The following is a 16152-nucleotide window of genomic DNA, read 5'->3' on the forward strand; positions in this document are numbered from 1 at the left end:
CATAACGAAACCGTCCCTCTCAGTAGATTCAATCATCCCACAGTTATGGCCACGAGAAGGAAGACAATATCCTGAGTATCCTTAATATTCCCATCTTTTTACAGTCCGCTGTAAGTGCAAGCTACCTCAACGAGGTATTTTAGAAGCACAAGTTGCTTTATCCCAGTAGAGCTCGGAGGTTCACAGTGACGGGCTGCGGGTTCAGGTGGGTTCCGAAGGAGAAACAGTTCCCTCCGCCACCTATGAGGATCACATCAAGGTCTTCTGGGTCCATCAGCTCAGAGCAGAAGGAGTGGAGCATAACAGGCCAGGGCACTGAGGTCTAGAGATGAGAAATCAAAAATACAATAAAATAAACACACACAGCCTGGCTAGTCAATATCAATTAAAAAATTCCAAGGCTGCAGTACGTAACATTAGCAAGTTTTGTAGTATCTCATTGGGCAGAGACATTTCTTCCCGTATCTATGAGAGAATAGCCATTTTAATGGAGGTGTGGTAAACGCAAACTGACTGTGTTCAGTGTGAACTCCGCCGTGCGTCCGGTGGTCAGGTCGATCACCGCACAACCCGGCACGCCCTCCGAACACAGCCAAACTCCACCGACCAGGACCAACCGTTCACCGATCACATGGGCAGAATGCGAATACCTGGGTGAACACACGACAACATTGACAGCAGCTTCAGATTTTTCCGATTCAACCTTCACGCCGAAAGTGCGAGGCCGCGGGCCCTGGAGTTTTGCCCCACACCTGGGTGCAGGAGGGGGATGAGTCACGAGTTTGTCCCAGCAGAAGCCTCTTTCAGTGGGCTTCAGTAGCATTGTGTCCCCCAGCGGTACATCTCCGCTCCCCAGCCCTCCAAACATCACCAGACCTCCCCGGTAAGGACACGCTGAATGGGAGAGGCGGGCCTCTGGGGCAGTGCCCTCCACCAGGATCTGATTTTAAAAAAAGAAACACATGGAGACACTTTGATTAGTTACAGAACGGTGGTGTGGATCTCGTGCAGGTAGTAGGGGATGGCACTTGGAAACGAAAGTAAAACAAACCTCCGTCCAATGCTGCTGGTCAACACATAGAAAGTGGCCATCACCCAAAAATGGCCGAGACTCACTTTTACCCCCAAACACAAACAGGAAGTCTTTTCCTGTGGGGGAAAAGGAGATGGTCCAATTATACTGTAATAGCTCGGCTCTTATCTGACATCTTTTTCATTGCAGGGTAGCATGCTATTCCATAGAGCCACAAGTTTCTCTATAAAAGCTCTTTACCGAAGAAGGGCTCGTATCTACTATGTTACATCAAAATATACTTCTTATGGGAGCATTAGTTTGTTATATACAGACTTAATCCCAAACCTCTCACCTTCGTGACTGACAATAGTTGAAGTGTGTCTCCATCTCGGCTGTGGTGGAGCCCCTGTACAGGCCATCTCCTTCACACACAACTTAACTGTGTCTCTCTCATCACAGTGAATAGGGTCACATTGGTCAACGGCTACTTTGAGCAGGCTTCCGATTGGGTTTAGCGGAGATGAGCGACCGCCGTATACCACAGCGCCCCCTATATCGAGGGGCGTAACGGTGTGGTACAACCGGACACCTGGGTAACACACGGAAAATTAGTCCAAATGGTTTCTCCTGGGGGAGAGGTCACTGATCGCACGCAGCGAACCCACTCACCCCAATCTGTGGAGGATTCTACGCAAGCACTTCTCCAGCCAACCTGGCCTCTGACCAGGACTCTAAGGGGCGCCCCTCTGCCTCTCCTGTTGGAGCCCCCGGTGACCAGGATCCTTCCTGGAGCGAGCGAGGTGGAGGCCATCCCTAGTCCCTCGAGGCGCACCTCCCCTGGTGCCGTCTGCACACTCAGGGACAAGGACCTCACAGGGGAGCCACCAGCAGGGACTAGAGACACCAAAAGGTATTTTATTTTTTTTCAAGAAGGCCTTGAAAAACACAGTGAGAAATGGTCGGTTTTAGAAAATGGTATCAAGATGTACTGAGAATTACCCCGAGGGTGCGTGAGTAAGGCGTCTCCGGTCAGAGAACCTCGGGATGCAGTGAGGATAAAGTAGTGAGAGCATTTCTGGTGCCAGTCCTGATGGGAGATGAAAACACGGGTGCTCAAGCACCAGACATCACATGAGCACTGTTGTGTGATTTTTAACTGGCATACCAGATGCAACAGCCTAAAATTACAACCCGTCATGAGAGGAAGATGCAGTATTCACTATTCAGGTAGAGTGCTGACCTCGTACTCGTCAAAGGGCTCCAGACCATCTATTCTGTGTCTCTCGTCTTCATCGATCAGACCCAGGTAGAATTCATTCAGGTCCAGACATACACACTGCTCCCAGCCCTGGGGGACAACACACACACTCACAATTTAGGAACGAATTACAACAGGTTTTATGGTTTGCAAGCTCCAAATGTAAATGTTTTAAACCTTTTCAGCCAAGACGCAACCAAATTCAAAATGGTAAAGAAAAGTACATCTTCATTTTAGTCAGCATACTGGCCTTTTCCAGGAATCTGCTTCTCTGTGCGGTGGTGTCAGAGTACTGGTGGAGGGCATGTAGAGTGGAATTAAGTTTCAGGAAATGATCTTGCATGATCCGGCCAAAGGGATCGTAGGGACGGATCTGTTCGTACATGACGAATAGCGAACAGGGAAATCGCTTTGCTGCCCATTCAATGACAGAATCCGACCTGAGTGACACATAACATCCAACTATAGACTTGCGGTCCAATATATATTCTAGTATGTACATAGAGTATAAATACTCCTACAAACAGTGCACGATCACCATTTAAGCGTAGTGTAAAAATCCCCGCCCTTACCACTTGGTCTCCATGTAAGTAAGAACAACTTCAGAGAGGATTAAAGTGGGAGCAGCCCAGTCCAGTCCAGCTGCACCCAGAGCCTCCTCCACCTGGGTCTCTTCTCTTACATCCACCCCCAGAAGCTTGTACTGACCACCGGAGACATGCACAGCTCCTACAAAAACACACAGCGGTTTATGGAACAAAGGTAATAAGGATGATGTTTCAAATATGATCCCTAATCTCTCTAAAGCTTTACTTGATCATGCTATTCACCCCACTGACCTGTTTCAGGGGGTGAAGTGGGGCCCAACGTTTCCCTCAGTGTTACGTTGGCGCTTATAAGGGCAACTTTTCGTCGAGCTACATCCGGGAAATCCACCTCAAACACGGCTGTTCCCTCAAGAGCGTCCTCCGCAAGCAGGCGGAAATACAAGGAGTCAAAACCCGCCCCCAAAGACACAATCTAGATGAACAGAGTGAAATACATGAGATATGGATCAAGGGACAGAACATCTGAGCTTGAACTAACAGACGCCTACCTGCCTCCTGGGGCAGGCCAGCGTGGCCTGTAGGAACCTCCTGACACAGTGGTCCACGGCTCTCCAGCGCACATAGTAACCCCTAATGGGCAGGGCAGATACAAACCACCAATGCATATGATATAGACGGATCAGACGATACATTTATGTATACATTTTAGTTGCACAGATCCGGAACTGACCTGTTGATGAGCGGGGCTCTCCGGGCCACTTTACACACAAAGTGCTGGAGGAAAGCGTCCTGGAAGTAGCCCTGCGCTGCAGCAGAAACCTTGCTCACGACACTGCTGTCGTTGGTTCCCTGCACCTGAGAAACACACCGTTGGGACACACATAAACACACACCAGGGTGTCTGGAGGTATCACAGATTTTAATTCACTACTGTACTTTTATAGACCATTTTGAGACTAATCATGTCTCTCGGTACAGTACTGGGGTAAGCATTAGGTGGAAACAGGGCAGGTTCTGTAGATCATTCTATCACAGTTTCCTTGTGGACTGCAAGGTAAGTAGAACCATTTTCTCTACAGAACTTCTGGTAAATAGGTAGGGTCAGTAAATAAAATTAAATGGACAAAGTACAAACTATAAACACACACCGCTGTGTCCTTTGCCTGCTTTTGCTTCTTTTGGTTTGGGGTTGGCATGTTGCTGCCACGTCCAGCCTTCACAGCCTGAGTCCCACGGGTCGAGCTGCTGCTGCTGCTGCTGCTGCTGCTGCTGCTGCTGCTGCTGCTGCTGCTGCTGCTGCTGCTGCTGCTGCTGCTGCTGCTGCTGCTGCTGCTGCTGCTGCTGCTGCTGCTGCTGCTGCTGCTGCTGCTGCTGCTGCTGCTGCTGCTGCTGCTGCTGCTGCTGCTGCTGCTGCTGGCGCGTCCTCAGTGACTCGTGATTGAAAACAATTCAAACGGGCCACCGTAGCATAACGACTTCCGGGTGCAGCGGGATCAGATCCTGCGCGCTTCCGCCGGGTGACGATGCCTCCGTTGAAACTCCGAAATCGGGATTTGACCTCCGACGCGGGGAATGTTTTGCCTTGCCTCTGTACTCTGAGATTCAAATGGCAAATTAAAATCCATGCAAAGGGAAAAACTTTACCTTTTCCGACATGTTTAGTGGGGCGACGGATCGGTTATCCCGGACCCGAGCGATCGGCACCGATTTAAACGACTGTTGCTTTCAACTTTTTCCCCTGCGCGGCATCGGATTTTTTTCGAGTTCCAACCTGTAAGGGAACGCAGCATCAGGCTCGATGGCGGTCTGGCACCCCCTAGCGGCACTTCCCATACAAATGCACACAATGTCGCCGTGTGTGTAAATATGCGTAAATATAACTGGGAAGGATGTTAAGGTTCATTAATGGTGGAAAAAATAGACAGCTTAATTAACACTGTATCCACCCAGAGACCTATTAATCTCGGTAGTTTATTTTTATTGTCGCTTTATCACTGATAATCGAGATTCAAGATTCAAGATTCAAGAGGCTTATTCGTCACATACATGTACATACTTTCATGCATATATGCAGTGAAATGTAGTGCAACGCAACCGGTGATAACACACAATATGTCCTCGGAAAAAAAGTTATTTCTAATAGACCAACTAACCGAGTCCTAAAACCTAATACAGTAAGTTGAATACTTATAGAATAAAATAAAAATATATAGAATAAAATAAATTACAATAAAAATAAAATGGAATAGGTAGGGGGAATATGCTTATGTATATACAGATAATATTTATAATAATAATAATAATAATAATAATAATGGTCTTTTTTATTATTTTTTTTTATTATTCTTTTGTTTCTGTTTCTGTTCGTTTATGCCAAATGAGCCACATTAATCCAATTACTTCTGTATGTATTTCGGCAAACGTCCGTAAACGTGAATGGAAACGTGTACATATGAAACCGTTTTAAACGTTGATATTACTGTCTTTATTGAAACCATGTTGTATCCAACAAAACAAAAAAACACACTACGAATCTGATTAGCGTTTGTAAAAAAAAAAAAACAAAAAAAAAGGACAATAAAAACAGACGCTTCGGTGATGTCGAACCTCCACTTCTCTGCGGTCATATGTTTAGTGACAATGCGGCAGTCGGTGCGCATGCGCACGCGTCCAGGAAGTGGTTTCCCGTACCAGCTGAGCGTGAAACTGTCAACATTGAAGCCTAGCGGAGCGCCGCAGCTGAGATCAAGATATTATCTCGGGTAGGTGATGTCATGGCGTGAATGAGTCATCCGCGTACATGTCGCTGACGTTAAAGGGACAATGAACGGGATCACCACGGAGCCGTCGAACTAAAATATACGTTTCCATTTTTTGTTCGTCCAGACTGAGCAGAGCGGGGGTGCAGGTAGCTCCCCGCTCCCAATAACACCAGATGAGATCAGACTAGCTCCCAGTCAAACGAGATCAGATACTGCATTCACAGCACTCACCTGGAAAGACACCCCATAAGTCTGGGAAACATGGTTAGATGACGAAATAACAGTAAGGTCTGTTGGAATTGCTATGCTAGAGCTATATTTGTATGTTTTATTTTACATACATGCATGCAAACTTGCAGAATTTCTTATATTTTGAGTGTGAATTCTTGATACGGAGACGTTGCCTATTGACAATTTTCCTTTGTTTACTGTTATTACTTTATTATTGTCCATTGTTTTTATCTGAGCTGCTGTGACCGCAATTTCCCTCCGGGGATGGATTGTCTGTCTGTCTGTTTGTCTGCCTGTCTGTCTGTCTCAGACATGGCGCTGGTTCAGTAAAGCCTAGACAATCTGCACTGTTAAAACGTTACTTGATGGCAGTCAAGTGTGCGTTTCCTTTTAAGTCTTGTGAACTCTGCCCCTACTTATTATTTCTAACGTTCTATATTCAGCACCTTCAGAACGAACCTCCAGTCGCTGAAAATGTCTAAAAATCATGTTGTCTGCAGTACAAGTCCTGAGTGATTTTGTTATGAACGAAATCATTCTAACTTGTACTACTCATTCATACGTCTAACCTAAATAAAAAATAAAATATATTTTATCATGGTTTAATTTCAAGCAGGCAAAACATACAGCCACCCCCTGAAGACAATTAAGACCCTGAAGATCGACGTTTGGATTTGATATGATCTCCACCTGATGCCAACCGAGAGTCCTGACTGAAACACTGCTTCTCCACCCTAAACAGACCAAACTGAGGAAAGAGAACTGAAGGAATCCAAAAAAGTAAATTGACAATCCCTGAGGAAACGTACGTGACCGGAGACTCCCGAGCGCTTCACCCCCACCTCCATCCTGTAGGGAGGAGGCCCAACCCCCCACACACCCCCTCCCCCCTTTCTCTGGTCAGTATGAGCTCCAGAGGGAGTGGAGGCCGCTCCAATGGCACACTACCACAGACCAAGATCTGCCAGTTCAAGCTGGTGCTGCTGGGAGACATGGCGGTGGGCAAGTCCAGCCTGGTGCTGCGCTTCGTCAAGGGACAGTTTGACGAGTTCCAAGAGACCACCATTGGAGGTGAGGACGGCAGCAAGTGGACCCGCTGTGCCGAAAGGGGTTGTCTTTCGAGCATAGAGGTTGAGTAACATGCGTCGTTTTCCCTTTGTGTCCAGCTGCATTCCTGGCCCAGTCAGTGTGTCTGGACGACACCACGGTGAAGTTTGAGATCTGGGACACAGCCGGGCAGGAGCGATACCACAGCCTGGCTCCCATGTACTACCGGGGGGCTCAGGCTGCCATTGTGGTCTTTGACATCACCAAGCCGGTACACTTTAAAGTGGTCATACAACATATATACCATTGTTTGCACCATTTTGTTATCCCAAAACACAGCTTTCTGATGTACTCAGAATTTATGTTTTCTGCTAATCCCAGTGCAGCTCAGTGCATAGAGCGTGGCATTTGCTCAGGTGGAAATGCATTCAGAGTGGTTCATTATCTTGAACCCATGACTCACCATATCTGCCACATCTCACCATATCACCGTGCAAGAGGGCAGCATTTAGAATAGTTTGACCTCCAAGTCATTTTACAATTTACAGGTACTTTTTAGGTCATCGATCTTACAGCTTTTTAACAGTGATATTTGGCTTACTTTGATTCAAAAATATAATCAACAATGCATCAATAAGCGTTACTAATAATTTTCTATGCCTCGACTATAAAAGACAACAGGCAGTGGTGATCTGACAGTACCGCGGGACGCACAAGGTGGAGTTCACAAGTTTACTAGCACATGTAAACAGCCGGTGAAGGGTTAGAGGGAGAGAAGATAATTGCCTATTTAAAAAAGTTCGTTGTCAAAAAGTTTGAGTCATCGTTGTTGACTCACATTGTTTACCTTGACTTGTGCGTTGTACTTGCTTATTGTGTGTAATCACCGGGTGTCATGACATTTCACTGCATATATGTAAGCCTGGCTTAGGTTTATGAGACATAGAAACTTCACGGAAACAACACAGAAAACAAGTGGCTCACTCTCGTGTTATATTTGAACCTTTACTTAGTGCAAGAAAAGATCACTCAACTTTTCTCAATGGAGCTACAGCGATCACATACTGTATATTTTCCACCAAACGATTTACAGCCTGCTCTATTATGTCGCAGTGTGAGGGGAATCTTTTTATCCGTGTGACTCTTTGATGGTCTTGTATCGGAGTCTTTACCCTGGTCCGCCGTGTGCGTGCAGGAGACGTTTGAAAGAGCCAAGGCTTGGGTGAAGGAGCTTCAGAGACAGGCGAGCCCCAACATCGTCATTGCCCTGGCCGGGAACAAAGCTGACCTGGCGGAGAAGAGACTAGTAGAGTATGAGGTAATGCACTTTCGCCACTCAAATCTGCCGAGCCAGGCTGTGGGAGGGGTGGGGCTTGAATGGTGTAATCATTTTTGGACCTTACCTCTATCACTACTGGGCCCGTACTGTAACCAGTATATTAAGAGATTGGATGTTCCAGGTTGCTTTGGAGAATTAGAATGGTTCCGAAGGGGTTGATCTCAGTATGCCATTCTTTCTGAGATCAACCTTTATTTAGATCTCAGTTGCCATTTTTTATGTTTGATTTTTAAAGCCCTACTGATGGTGTCTTATTATTATTATTATTATTATTATTTTTGTTGTTGTTTAATATGAAACAGGACGCCCAGACCTATGCTGAAGACACTGGTTTACTTTTTATGGAGACCTCTGCCAAAACAGCCATGAACGTTAATGAACTCTTCCTTGCCATTGGTAAGTGTCTCTTCTGTGTTCCCAATTACTAGTTATTATTTAAGCAAACGGTTCATCTAATTAATCAAATGAACCCCTGCATCTGAGTTTTAGTCACAATGTTGGTTTTCCCAGGGGTGAAAACGTGTCAGTACCCTCGATGTGTATCAGTCGTTCTCTCCCTTGTGCCGACGCAGCAAAAAAGATGCCAAAAACAGACACCCAGAACCCTACGCATGCAGCGCGGCACCGCGGGGTCAACCTCCAGGACCCCGACGCCCACTCGAGCCGGGCCTGCTGCGGTGGAAACTAGGCCGCTCCACCTCCGCCGTCACCGCCGCCGCCGCCGCCACCACCACCACCACCACCAAACCACACCCTGCTCCACCTTCCGCAGCCCCTTGCCGAACCATCCGGCCCCCTTCAACCGACCTGCAGGGCTGGGGCAAGCCTCCACTCACACCTTTACCTTACCTAAACCGTAACCGTACCGTACCGTACCGTACCCAGGAACCCAACCTCCGAAACCCCTACCCCCACTACTCTGTCTCCTCGCTGCATGCTGAGACAGGACATGAAGAAGACTGGCGGAGGGGCTGTGGTGAACGGGAGGAAGATGGAACGTATAAGACTGGGCGACAAACTGGGTGGAGTATTTTAGCACCAATCGTGAATGTTTCTCGTCTCCCTCCTTGTCTTGTTTTGCCCTGAGTGTTTTTCCAGTCGATGTCCCGTTGGATTGTACAGAGAGCGCGACACTGTCTGCAGCACATGTTCACAGCTGGACACGGAAATGTTTTTGTTTTTTTTTTGTTTTTTTTTTGGTCCGGCTGCATTTGATTTTTCAACTCCTTTAGCGAAGCTTGCTCCTGTTCCTGCATCAGCTCCTTCTCACTGTGCATCGCATCGTGCTGTGAATAACCCCTCGTATTGGCCCGTAGTTCCCGACCCAACTCCTTCCTGCCTGGACTCCCTCTCCTTACGGCCGTAATCTTGCACCCGACAAGACGCATGTCAGAGGACACCCCCCTTGAGTGTACTTGTATTTATTTAATTTATTGTCAAATGTTTTATCCTCCCAGAGTTCTACGAATAAGGATGGCCGCCTGGTGTCGCTGATCTGGTCTCTTAAAACCAAACGCATCTTTGCATTGTGCTCTCTTTCAAAATATACACACACCTTAACATTTCTATGTGAGACCTTATAGGACTATATTTGTGGATATAGCGAACCTATGTAAATTAATAAAAGTTCCTTCGGGATACGTACATTGGTCATTTCCTGGTAGCGTAATTCTAATACAGCTGAAGATATTTCCCTCAGAAGAATATCGGTCAGACCAATCAGAGCTATTTCACATCCATGTCGGTAAGTTGATAAATCGTCGGTTATGAGATGGATTTGAGGAGAAGGGAGATCTGCTTTGATCTCTTGCAGGAAGACTGGGCTGAGACTAATAAAAATATATTACTGAATCTCTCACTTTTGCTTCATAGAGAATAGATTTATAAGAGACAGAATGTAAGGGTGATACATGGATAATATCCGTTTTCTAGACCTCCCTGCTGTGTTAGTGAGCGTGTGGTAGCACTCTGCCCATTGTATTTTTAACGTGTCCAGTGTCTTAAGACCAATAATGTAAATGGTGTGATCCTTATTGCTTTTCATGATGAATCTTAACGCGATGCCATGGTCTAGAAATGTGCGCTAGGTTTGTTTTCTGGCTTATGTGAAAAAGATAAATAATAAATGGAAGGAAATTACAAAAAAATACAAAAAAACAAGTGCCTACTCCCAGTTTTTTCTTTCTGTTAATCATGTTTGGGGCTTTCTTGGAATGTGTTTCTTCAATGAGAAAAGTGTGAAAACACCATCTCCCTGGCATTGGCTTGTACTATTAACCAATAACTTAGCACATTAGGCTCTTTGTATGGTTGTAAAGAAAAGTCATGTCAAATACACTGTATGTTATGTTTTATTGTCTTCTTTTAATGAAAGTATATGTTGAAGGTTTTACCAGAGCACACGTGTAAACCGTGTGATTCTTTTAAGAACTTTGATCAATGTTAAAAAAAAATCTTATTTCAACAAATGTTTGTGTCCTGGAGAACCCTTTTATTTTGGGTTTTGTATTTTTGGATCTGATGCCATGCATATTAAGAGATTATCGAAGATATTAGAACCGTGTTCCATTATTCGTTTGTCTTGTAAGACCGCAGCCAGGACACTTATCTCATGTAAAAAAAAAAATCAAATAGAATTAAAAAAAGCATTTATTCACAATTCTTCCATGATCACAAGTAAATTCAGTGGAAATGGGTTTCCCCGCCAGAACCTCTGTTAAATGTTGTTCAATAAAGCTCTATGGTGCCATGAGCGCAGAATGCTGAATCCTCTACTGTCTCATTTCTCAAGTAGTGAAGCTGACGACACAATTCATACAAACTTCTTGATTCTGTCTCTGTTGCAGTGTGTCAATTTATCAGTAAAGAAATAAGGTGTGTATTTTGAATTAAATTACTGACCTTCAGTTCATATTTTAATCTTAGGTTTGAAATTACTTATGACAAAAGCAAGTTCTTGTCACTCAACATAAAAAAGATTGAAAGTCCCTCTATAAAAGTAATTGTTTTTGTAGTAAAATTCATATTTATAAAATGCCTACCACGGCAATATGACAAAATTTGCTGTTAATTCTACACAAAAAAAATCTATTCTCTTGCACCTGGATCACTTTACCGTCATACATTTTAACCAAATAAAGTCTGAGAAAAGAGCTGTCAATTTTTCTGTGTTGTGTAAAAAGGCAGTTCAAATATATAGACTAACATTAAATCTTAAAATAAAAAAGGATAGTGTACAATCAATAACACTGCACCCTGCTTCTAGCTTTCATCCTCCACCGCTGCGTAGATCAACTGATTCCTGCGTTTGATCCTGGGCGTGACGCCTGTACTGCCCGCCGCCTCATCACTGGTGCGTTTGGGGATACGGACAGTGGGAGCCTCCAACTCCTCACCGCTATAGGGTCCATTCTCTTCTGCTGACGGAGGGGCGCGGTCTGAGGCGGGGGTGGAGTGGGAGGGAGGGGGCAGGTTCATGAGCAAGGAGCGGGGAAGAGGCGACTCGTCCGACTTGGGCTCTGGCAGAACCATGCGGGCTGGGGTGTTCACCGCATGCTTGGGCTCCGGTTTACCCTCCCCTCCCTCCTCCTCACCCACTTCTTCCCACTCGTCTTCTATCGTGATCTCGTCCGGGTTAAAGGAATTGGACAACCCTGACGTGTCTGTTGGGTATTCACTGGGTTCGTCCACGCTCCCTGCGAAGAAGACATCATCAGTGTGATAGAAAAATGCAATAATCATGCGTTATTCATATAATCAATGCTCACATGCTTTGTTCATATATACTATACTCACAACTAGGAGGGTTATGTGACCCCCTTATTCTCCAGTTTGTGTGTAGAGATAAGACAATATCATGTTCGCAAACACCAGTACTTTTAATCGCTAAAGTAAAGCCAAGTGCATGAGTTTGAGACATCCAGAGCTCTCCTTTCTTCTACCAGATATTGCTTCTCATACAAAGAAACAGTCATGGTAATGCTATAGTTATCATGCAAGCGCATGATACAATTGCAAACTGTGAAAGTGCCCGAACTCTAACTGCTCATTATTTTTAATGAACACACATAATTGTATGAAGGACAAATCATGCCTCTATGCTCAGCCTATTTATATATTTCTGATAATACCACAAACTCATTGTACTTCTCCTGTGCACCTTATTCTGGTCACTCCCGAGTACCCAGCTGTTATGAAATTGACTTATATCTTTGCGAAGTCTTACTTCTTAAAGCTCAAATAATTATTTCCCTCCGCACTCATTCAGCTCAGCCAGCAAACCTGTAGGCCCCTTGGGGAGTCCTAGTCCAAAGAAAATCTTCCACACCTGTACTACGTCCATCGTCGTCGTCCTCATCCCCCTGCATGCCCCTCTGCGCTCCTCCCTGCTCAACCTGGGCATAGATGTCCGTGAGGCCCAAGGTGGCGCAGAACTCGGTGGTCTGAGGGTTGGTGCTATAGCTGGGGCTGCTGTGCGGATGGGGATTGGCGGGGTTGTAGGCCGCTACGGTGCGACTGAAGTTGTCTGGGATGGCCAGCTCTCCGTTCAGCTCCTCCACCACCTTCATCATATCATCCTCGGACGCCCCATAATCCCACCTGACAGAGACACATCGCATCTGATATCAGAGTCTGAGAGCTTAACCAAAGGCAGTTTTTATTCAATACGTTCAACAGGAACAAGTAAAAAAAAAAAAAAAAAAAAAATTGTATCAAGGCCAATGCATTAGTAGTGGTACCTGTATGGAAATGTTTTCAACATACAACAAACAATACTTGTTTAGGTCCTCACATGTACCTTTCATGGAGGCCGTTATTCATTGGGGGGTTCCATGGATGTGCGGTTGTCCTCTGTAAACTGTCGGTGGACTTCAGAATAGCAAGCCACTCCGGGTCATACTCAAGGACCTCGGATGAACCCGCTCTGTCTGGAACTTCCACAACCTGAAACGTGTGCATCACTATTTAGGGAGATCCTTTATGTTCACACTTCTGTCAAATTGCAAATCCCAATACAGAACTTACCTGTAGGAATTCTCTATGGGGCAGGCATTTATCCAAGGACAGGAACTTGGTTGTACGTGGGGCAGCATTACCCTTAGGCTGTGGGTGATACATTTGTGGATATTAGCATTATTTTGGATTTGCAAAAGGGACAACACTTATTTTTCTATTACATTAGAATTTGAAAAAAAAAATGTACATTTTTTATTCTTTACATACTACAACAGGCTAAACTTAGAGCTACCGAGAAAATGCAGATTTGCTTTAATAAAAATCCCAACTTTATTCTGTTTGAAGAACTTCCCCAGGCTTTGTCAGCCTCACACCTCTAAAACTCATCATTCTTACAAAAGTAGATATATAAAAAGTTGAGCAATTTGCTCTCACCTGATGCTGCATGAACGCAGCAAATTTGACGTGGAGATGTGCAGAGAACCAGTAACTGGGCTGGAGGTGGTCAAGGAGCTCCGCGGCCGCAGGACTGCCCAGTGTGTTGGACTCCACCTCTTGACGCAGAAACTTCTTCTTTCGCAAAAGCTCCCCTGTGCTGCCATAGTTATAGATTCCCTGCGGCCAGTCGTGGCTCATGAAAATGTCAATAGGATTTTGGACCTGTGTGAAAAGAGAGGAGATTCCACGTAGGAATTAATATAATCTATTTAGATTTAAATGTGGCTTGTGTTTTTGAGGTGAAGCTACAATACTCACCTGTTTTAGTTTGAAGACCTCAATATTTCGGACGTGGTAAACACTTCTCAGAGTATCGGGGTTATATGGGGGGAATTCATGGTGACCTGTGAGAACACATTTAAATAGACATACATATGCATAATAAATGCTTAGAAATGGCGCGCGCGCGCACACACGCACACACACACACACACACACACACACGCACACACACAGACAGACACACAGACACAGACCTTTTCTGTAGTCATGTGATTTGAAGATTCCAGATAAGCCACCGATTCTAATCCCTTTGTAGCGGATGACTCCGGCATACCCTTAAGATGTAAGATCACATCTAGTGTGAGTTTGTATCAACAAATATAAACAAAAAAATAAAATAAATAACCACCTCCATCTAATCCACCCTACCCAGATAGTAAATGTTGGGAGCAACCCAGCCTCCATAGGGCAGCTCCTGCATGTGGTTTGATGCCTCATGGTTTCCTCCAATAAAGATGGTCAGGATTGGAGCCTTTTTCTCCCCAGAATAGTATCTGCAACAAAGACAGCGATCAGGCCTCCAGCCCTAATTGGAAATCTTGCTTCACTGTAAGAGAAACGGGGGAAACAAACAAAAACAAAAACAAAAAAAAATGGACCAACTTGTAGAACGTCTGCATTGTTCTGTACTTGACCGGTACCGCCATGCACTTCATATCGCCTTCGTTTCGCACCGCCTGGAAGTCCCCGCAACACAGAAGGAGGTCAACTTTCACCCCTTCCTTTTTCTCCAAATAGCCAATCGTCTCGTAAATCTTGTCCAGTTCACCATGGCAACAGCCTTCGACTGCAATCTTCATTGTGGACAAGCAACTCGACGATGCCCAGGGGAACTCACACGCCGGGGATGCGCTTGCACTACGTCAATGACCTCTTTACTTGTCAATATATTTACTATGCTTGACGGATTCAACATTGACAAGTATTGCAGCGTGGTAAATGTGATGGTCCTGACCAAACGGGATGGTGGGTGACCTGTGTAGACAGAGACGGATAAATACTTTATTCACCCACAGAGGGAAGTTGAGGTATTTACAGCAGCTCAAAAACAAAAGTGCAATGGATAAAAACACCCCCCCCAAAACAGGAAACTCCGGGAATATACAATACACGGAAAATCAACAATTCATAAATGATTCGCACAAAACAGGTGAGCGTGAGTGACGCCACTGGAAACCTGACGGCGTTGCCTTCGCTTTCGCAGTCAATAGCAGCGAGGAACACATCTTTAAAACGACGTCAATAAACGAAGCCCTGCGGTGCCTGCCAGCCGCGGTGCGTGCGAGCCGGACCTCGTGAAACGGGGCCACCGAGCACGCGACCCAACCAGCCAGCTAGTGCGACACTCACGAGTCGGAATGACGCGTTTGCCTTTCATCCTTCTAGATGTCGAAGGCAAAACGACGTGTGCGTGCAAACCGTGTTATATTCGAGCTCTGCGAGACCAAAACACAACCAATTTTCCCACCTTGCGACGACAGGCGCTTGCACATGCGCAGCAGGGCTAAAAGGTTCGACCCCTCTTTTTCAGATTCGGTTTTTCGGCGAGCCGCTGGGTGAGAAGGAGTCGTTCGATTCGCCGACTTCCCCCCCCCCCCAAAAAAAAAGTGTACCTCGGTCATATTGGTTGTAATTTACACCGAACGCCTTCGACTTCAGTTTTGTTTCGTTTTAGTCCACGGGGATTATTTTGGTCCGAGGTTAACTCGCTCGCTCCTTCCGTTTTACCGGAGTGGCTCGAGTCACGTAGAAGATCCGTTCGCTACGAACGAGTCGTTTGCGAGTCTTGCAAGCACTCCTCTGTCGTTTGAATAAACCCGCTTTCGCTTTAGGCTCCGCACATTCCACACACGCCGCGACGCGATCTCATTTGGCGCGTTATTGCTTATTGTATCCCACGCATCGTACCCCACGCAGCACGGCGCCTTTAGGTGCAGCACGGGCAGAGCGAGCCGTGCAGATTCAGACCTTTGTTTTAATTTGGCCGCGGGTCCCTTTTGTCGAATCAGTCCACGCGCGGTCCTCGACTACGTCACAATTACAAACGGTTTACTCACATTGCAAACCCGGTCAATGGAAGAGCTCGTTAATAAGAGCTCGTCTCGAGTGGGTTCACCCCGTCAGCAAGCGGAGGAATCACCGGTTCCGCTCCGTCCGCGGCTCGACGTGCTTCGGCCACATCTCGCTTTTTAATTCCACTCGCGTCCGCTCAGAGT

At 45.8% G+C, this 16152-nt stretch overlaps 3 protein-coding genes across 7 annotated transcripts; 1 reads left to right on the forward strand and 2 right to left on the reverse strand.

Annotated features, from left to right (window-relative positions):
* Window positions 1-157: 157 nt before the first annotated feature.
* On the reverse strand, window positions 158-4017 carry LOC307243848 (tRNA wybutosine-synthesizing protein 4-like; the record flags this gene model as incomplete). The annotated part of the gene is made up of 14 exons (XM_080018812.1): window positions 158-322; window positions 515-650; window positions 753-940; window positions 1052-1149; window positions 1368-1604; window positions 1685-1909; window positions 2015-2102; window positions 2256-2363; window positions 2524-2713; window positions 2846-3002; window positions 3113-3293; window positions 3370-3451; window positions 3552-3676; window positions 3970-4017. 14 exons carry the CDS (start codon window positions 4015-4017, stop codon window positions 158-160), a joined length of 2028 nt encoding a protein of 675 aa, XP_079874938.1.
* Window positions 4018-5501: 1484 nt separating this feature from the next.
* rab5b (RAB5B, member RAS oncogene family) lies at window positions 5502-8906 on the forward strand. 4 transcript variants are annotated; one of them, XM_080019630.1, is made up of 6 exons: window positions 5502-5583; window positions 6428-6885; window positions 6981-7132; window positions 8057-8179; window positions 8503-8596; window positions 8773-8906. In XM_080019630.1, exons 2-6 carry the CDS (start codon window positions 6720-6722, stop codon window positions 8886-8888), a joined length of 651 nt encoding a protein of 216 aa, XP_079875756.1. In that variant the 5' UTR covers window positions 5502-5583; window positions 6428-6719; the 3' UTR covers window positions 8889-8906. The 4 variants fall into 4 exon arrangements, with proteins under 4 accessions (XP_079875756.1, XP_079875757.1, XP_079875759.1 ...); XM_080019631.1 differs by having other exon boundaries at window positions 5514-5583; window positions 6431-6885; XM_080019633.1 differs by having other exon boundaries at window positions 5536-5583; window positions 6557-6885.
* A 2543-nt stretch (window positions 8907-11449) lies between these two features.
* Window positions 11450-16106, reverse strand: dbr1 (debranching RNA lariats 1). Of its 2 annotated transcripts, XM_080019628.1 has the most exons (10): window positions 15994-16106; window positions 14540-14911; window positions 14306-14430; window positions 14131-14211; window positions 13913-13998; window positions 13592-13816; window positions 13226-13303; window positions 12999-13144; window positions 12528-12799; window positions 11450-11895 (listed from the first exon to the last, which is right to left on the reverse strand). In XM_080019628.1, exons 2-10 carry the CDS (start codon window positions 14734-14736, stop codon window positions 11462-11464), a joined length of 1644 nt encoding a protein of 547 aa, XP_079875754.1. In that variant the 5' UTR covers window positions 14737-14911; window positions 15994-16106; the 3' UTR covers window positions 11450-11461. The 2 variants fall into 2 exon arrangements, with proteins under 2 accessions (XP_079875754.1, XP_079875755.1); XM_080019629.1 differs by lacking the exon at window positions 15994-16106 and having other exon boundaries at window positions 14540-14956.
* Between the last annotated feature and the right edge of the window lie 46 nt (window positions 16107-16152).

This window comes from Zeus faber (assembly GCF_960531495.2).
Source record: "Zeus faber genome assembly, chromosome: 18".
NCBI lineage: Eukaryota > Metazoa > Chordata > Actinopteri > Zeiformes > Zeidae > Zeus > Zeus faber.

Bases quoted from the DNA above. Each gene is read 5' to 3' on its own strand.
- dbr1 (XM_080019628.1), bottom strand. From the start codon at position 14,736: ATGAAGATTGCAGTCGAAGGCTGTTGCCATGGTGAACTGGACAAGATT. The intron at 13,999-14,130 runs GTCTGTGTCTGT...GTGTTCTCACAG, and splicing joins ATCACATGACTACAGAAAAG to GTCACCATGAATTCCCCCCA. The intron at 13,304-13,591 runs GTGAGAGCAAAT...TATCACCCACAG, and splicing joins CTGCGTTCATGCAGCATCAG to CCTAAGGGTAATGCTGCCCC.
- rab5b (XM_080019630.1), top strand. From the start codon at position 6,720: ATGAGCTCCAGAGGGAGTGGAGGCCGCTCCAATGGCACACTACCACAG. The intron at 7,133-8,056 runs GTACACTTTAAA...GTGTGCGTGCAG, and splicing joins TCTTTGACATCACCAAGCCG to GAGACGTTTGAAAGAGCCAA. The intron at 8,180-8,502 runs GTAATGCACTTT...AATATGAAACAG, and splicing joins AGAGACTAGTAGAGTATGAG to GACGCCCAGACCTATGCTGA.